This window comes from Malania oleifera, chromosome 3 (genome assembly GCF_029873635.1).
Source record: "Malania oleifera isolate guangnan ecotype guangnan chromosome 3, ASM2987363v1, whole genome shotgun sequence".
In the NCBI taxonomy this organism is placed as follows: Eukaryota; Viridiplantae; Streptophyta; class Magnoliopsida; order Santalales; family Ximeniaceae; genus Malania; species Malania oleifera.
This window is the reverse complement of record NC_080419.1, coordinates 19,002,286-19,008,021: the sequence shown is the minus strand read 5'-3', so window position 1 is coordinate 19,008,021 and position 5,736 is coordinate 19,002,286. Positions and strand designations below refer to the sequence as shown.

Genomic DNA, 5,736 nt, shown 5'->3' with positions numbered 1-5,736 from the left:
TAATGGGGTTGAATGGCAGTGGATAAATGAATGGGTTCATGAGCAATTTGACTCGTCAGTAGTGGAGTTTCAGTAGATTCGAAAATTAAACAATTGAATAAATGGGCTTTATATATATAATGAGCCACTCAAGTCTTGTTTTTGAAAGAGAGGAGATATTATTTGGAAGAGCATGAATTTGAACTTGGGGTGATGGGTTATTTTAAGAGTTCCTGTGCGGCGTGGAGCTTGAGTCATACTTGGTCTGATTGAATTTTGACGGTAGACCCATATCACTATCATCTCTGGTTCATGAAAACTAGTTTGTTGATTTTTGGGCAATATTAAATTATCTGGGTCTTTATATGATCCACTTGCGTTCTTCTTCTTCTTTTTTTGTCGATTTTTCCCCCTCTTCAATTGTAGGATTTTCACAAATTTTGAAGCATACGACATGTAACAAAATTCAACTTGAAAAAGATGTAACATAAAATTTGAGACACAGAAGAGGTCAAGTAGATAAATAAAATGGACATACACGTCCCGATCAGTTGCGAAATGGAGAACGTATAATCGATCAAGCAGAAGCATACAAACTACAAGTAATTAACCATAGCCAAAAGGCGTATATGCACATGCTTTATTTCCAAAAGACTGATTCTAGAGGATGATTGATTGGTCTCAGAGCTCAATTTGGATTTAGACAATTAGAGTAGCTCATAGTTGCTGCTCTTCAAGTTTTCTAGTTTTGTTGTCACCAGTTTTTTAATTGGACTCGGGTAAACTTCCACTTCGTAATTTGAAAACAAGTATTCGATCTTGAGATACTTTTCTGCATCAATTATATTCCATGTTCATTCATTTTCTTGGTTCATATTTGAAGTCTTCTTCATTGATTGACCACTGAGTACATTGTCCTTGCTATTGGACAGTGTTTGACTAAATCAAGATTGTATTATTTTGCTCATTAATAACTAAGTCAGCTAAGGGAGACAGAATTTACAAGAACATCAACACCTTAAAGACCAACAGCAGAATTTATGACAATCACAACCAAAAGCAGCCAATAGATGAGCTTTGAAGCTCCAATTGTAAAAGCAGACCAGAAAAAATATATATCTGGTAACAGAAAACAGCTAAGTTCTTTTGAGCTTTGGAGATTCAGATTGAAAAGTTACAGCAGATGGAAAGATCTCTCTCTCTCTCTCTCTCTCTTCATGAAATTATACAAGCAAAAACTAGTAGTTAAAAGAGAACCTCCCAGTAAAGTGTTCCAAAAGCTCATAAAGCATTTCCCCTCAAAGCTCATTCCATTGTAGGAAGCGATCCACCCTGAGCAAAAGCCTGTTGCTGCTCCAGCTGCAAGCAACAAATGTAAAATGGAAAGAATTAAGGAAAAAAAAGGTACAGTGATTAAAATTTCAGCTGGGGAAACAATTGCATTGATCAACATGAACTTTATTAAAATTTTCAGAGATCAAACTGAACATTTAAACCTCCATCAGAGACAACAAAATGCCTACTTCAATTGTGGGCTCACCATGAAGAGGGTTTCAAGCTTGTTCTTCACAAGGTAAAACTCCTGTTTTACTTCTTGCAGACATCTCAGGCACCTGCACTCAATAACTCTTTTCATCAAAGTCTGAATGTTTCATGACCCATGCCTTCAGGATTTCTATTTAGTTCTTTTCAGTTAACAAGTAACATGTTTGAGTGAAAGAAAAGGAAAATAAAATAAACTCACGCATCAATGTTCTGTTCCTCACAGAACTTGCGAAAGGTAATGCAGGCATTTTTCACTCTGTGTGCGCCTATGCTGTTCAACCACAAAACCCAACTCGTATAATAAAAAAACCAATCAGCCAAACATGAGCAACAACCAAATTTTCTAGCTTTTTGAAAACTTTAAGCACTATCCCAGATTTGAGAAGGCCACAATTTTTAATCTTAATTCCTATAATACCTGGAGCTGCTACCCTTCAACTGGTGAACATGGGCATCAACCCTTTTGAAGTCTACATTTTGCTGATCTCTGCACAAAAAATATATATAAAGGGAAAAAAGAACTCTTCAACTTAACCAAAATCAATCCATAGTCACCCAAAAAAAGGGGAAAAAAAATTCCACAAGAACATAGTAAGGTGATTTATGAACCATTCAACTAATCCAAATCAAACATAGTCAAAAAAAAAAAAACCTAACCCAAGAAGGGGAAAGGTGCTCACAGAGCTCTGGTCAGATCATTGAGAAGCCTTTTAGAATCATCAAAGAAGAGAGAGACCACTTCAACCACAAAATTTGGGTTGCTCTCATCTTGCAGTTGCTGAAGCTGTGAGAACTGACTATCCAAAAACCCCTTTGCACCAAAAAAATAATAATAATTAAAAAGCAAGTGAAGAACAGGAAAAAGGAAAAATCATTGAAGCACAAACAAACAGATCAAAATCCCCAAAACAACCCAAATAGAAGGAACCCCTCAGAGATTCCATTAAAAACTTCACAAATTTTCGGGGTATTGTACCTCATGAAACAAGTATGTGGTATAATCGACGAGCACAGAAGGAGCCCATCAGAGATTCCATTAAAAAATTCACAAATTTTCGGGTATTGTACCTCATGAAACAAGGATGCGGTATAATCGACGAGCGCTCTCTGCATATGTCCCATGTCCATGCTCTGCTCCTCAGTCTCACTACAAAAAACACACATAAACCCCTGTGGGCTTGGAGTTGAATTGCAGATCTTGGGGAATAAGTGCACAAATCAAAGCAAAGGATAAGGGTATAAATGGATGGGGGCAACCTATGAAAGGGATTTGATGAAGTTAATGCGCAGAGCAAAATCCAAACTTTTGCTGCTTTTTTGAGAGTTCGGAAGTAACGGGTTCCTGTCCAAACCTTTTCCCCTCTATGGATCCCTGCTGTGTTCTTCTCGCAGAGCAACAGAGCCCCACTGCCATCCGCTATTTCATTGCATACCCCTTTTAATAAACTCCAGAGGGGACCCCTACACCTTGCCTCTCTTCTCCAACCAAACAATGTTTGCCTTTCTTTTCTTTTCTTTTTTTTAACAAAAAAATTGTTTGTATAATGTCATTCAAGCTGGTGTCAATGGTGGATGCAACTCATGCGTGATTCAGTGTGAACAGGGTTTTGACGTAGGAGAGGCTTATTCAGTCTCACAAAAACAAAAACAAAAGAAAAAATGAAAAAAAGAAAGTCTTACTTTTACCAGCCATGTAGACGTGTTTGTTTTCAAAATAAAAAATTAGGTGCTTTTTATTTTTTTTTATAATATAAATTAAATAAAAATATTTTATGAATTTATTTTCTAAAAAAAGATCCTTAAAATTTGTGATTTTAAGATACATGTTGGATTCTACAAATCAAATTAGAAAGATTACTCCATCAACCATAACAAATTGTCAAAGAAAAAGTTAAACGAGAGAAGGAGGTCAAAAAATAAATAAATAAATAACAATGAGACAAAGGGTAAGACAAAGAAGGTGATACATTAAAAGGAGTGGGGGAAAAAAAAAAAACCCCGAACAGGAAGAGAGAATGTGTTAATTAGGAAGGTGACAAGAGTTTGTGAACAAATGTAAAGAACAATAATGGATCAGTGGTATTATAAGATTCTTGCAGAACTGCATAATTGTCATATAGTTTATTTTACAATTTAGGAGACTAATAAAACTTTCTTTTCGAACAGACACAAAGTTAGACCCACACCTACGAAGATTTCAAAATTAGGGTCTACTTTTCAGGACAAAATCACAAATGTTCACCTAAAACATATAACGTGGCCCACTATTTTAGTATTAACCTAAATGACATGTAAAAGTGTATTAGGAGGAAGTTTAGATGAACATCAGGGGATGTGTGAAAAGTAGAGGTAATACTCTTTGGGCAGTTGGCAATATAAAGTATCTCCTCAATGAAATACGCAAGCACTAGGTAATACATAAGACCAGATGATGGGATTGCTTGGTTATTGGAATAATTGTTTAGGGGATAAAAGATTATATATAATTTGTGTTGACGTAGTTGGTCATATGTGGTTTTGATAATGACAAATACACTTAGTACTGATGTTTGCACTAAGACTTGCATGCAGGTTCACTCTACGCATGGAATTGAAGAGAATGCTATGTCATGATGGCACATGGTGATATTACAGAAGACTGAAGAATATTGTACCTTATTTGTAATTTTGTTTTATATTTTTCATTTTGGGTTGTAATTAATTATGGACCGTAACACTATATGACCTATAATAATCTACATCATGCATGGTAAGGCAATATGTTCAGAATGACCTTAGATAGACCTTAGGTTCCCACACTTAGTGTACAAAACCCCACTATACTTCACATGTTATTAGGGGTTAAATTAAAATCAAAGAATGGACTTTAAGTTAAAATCATGAGGCTTTGGGTGATCGAACCTGACAAATCAAATTGCCTCGATCAACTGCACCGTGGACTAGTAAAAAAGTTGACTTGATTTCAGGCGACCGAATTCAAAATGACTTGAGTGTCCATGGTCGACTAAACTTGTACCTTATACTTTTCCATCGTCCTCGGGTGTCCAAACTTACAGTTCATTTTACCTTTAGGCGACCAAACTTGACAGTTTAGCAAGCTGAACTATGGTTTAAACGACCGAACCTCGGACAGAATGAAAATCGCCTTTGGTCAGCAAACTGAACCTAAATTTAGGCACCCAAACTTCAAAAATCATTTTTTCTATTGTGTCTGTTCAGGTGACCGAACCAAGAGATAGGCACCCGAAACTCTCGAGTTGGCTATTTTTTTTACCGCGATTAAAAGGGGTTAAATTGGGTTAATTTTTCTAATCAGTTTTAAAACAAATTTAATAATACCCTATGTATCCCCAACGGTCATAATTTTGACCTCTCTATATATATGGGTTCATTAGCAAAAATTAAGGGAGATTAACATACTTGATTAGTCAAAAATCCTCTGTTTTTCAAAGATAATATCTTTCACATACTAAGCCCATACACTCATTCTTTGTTATTCCTTTGAGAAATCCGACTTCCTAAGAGTGTTATTGAGTGATTCAAAGTGCTTAAACTCTCCTTGTTATTGATTGCTTTATTATTTTTCATAGAGAGTTTTTTCTAGGATTTTTCCCCCCGATTTAATTAATATATCTTTGTGTGGGAAAATCCTTGTAGCTAGTGAGTCTTTGCATCTTGGTTGCAAGACTCATCAAGCTTGTGTGTTTTTTATTTGCAAAAATATTTTTCACAAGCGTACACTTTTTCAAATATCTCTTGAGCTATTATTTTGTGAAAAATCTTGTTTTAGATATTTTGAATATATTTGTTGAAACACTTTGAAACTTGTGGTGATTGATTTACATTGATTATTTGTTTCAAAGTTTGATTGAAAATACACTCTAGATCTTGACTGTATATTTACATTAGATTAAGTGTTTAGCACAAATTATTAAGCACTGAGCATATTTACTATCATCTGTGCTTGTATTATTATCTGGACTGCATTGTGGTACATATTTGCTTGTTGAGAAGCATATTTTTGTGTACGCAAAATTTATATTGAATATTTGTTGTATTCCAAGCATGTGCCTGAAGAGGGAGACTAGCCCTGTTGAATAGTCCCAGATTGGCTTTGATCTGGTTAGGAAAGTTAGGAGCACCACCTTGGTAAGGTGTAGTTGTAGGTTGAGGTCAACCTCGTTAATTGACCTAGTTGTATTAGGTATCGCT

At 35.4% G+C, this 5,736-nt stretch overlaps 1 protein-coding gene across 2 annotated transcripts; it reads right to left on the bottom strand.

Annotated features, from left to right (window-relative positions):
* Window positions 1-1,068: 1,068 nt before the first annotated feature.
* Window positions 1,069-3,465, bottom strand: LOC131152123 (histidine-containing phosphotransfer protein 1-like). Of its 2 annotated transcripts, none has more exons than XM_058103780.1 (7): window positions 2,782-3,465; window positions 2,593-2,671; window positions 2,205-2,335; window positions 1,943-2,011; window positions 1,724-1,795; window positions 1,520-1,592; window positions 1,069-1,338 (listed from the first exon to the last, which is right to left on the bottom strand). In XM_058103780.1, the coding sequence occupies exons 2-7, from the start codon at window positions 2,650-2,652 to the stop codon at window positions 1,285-1,287; spliced, it is 459 nt and encodes a 152-aa protein (XP_057959763.1). In that variant the 5' UTR covers window positions 2,653-2,671; window positions 2,782-3,465; the 3' UTR covers window positions 1,069-1,284. The 2 variants fall into 2 exon arrangements, with proteins under 2 accessions (XP_057959763.1, XP_057959764.1); XM_058103781.1 differs by having other exon boundaries at window positions 2,593-2,694; window positions 2,782-3,138.
* Between the last annotated feature and the right edge of the window lie 2,271 nt (window positions 3,466-5,736).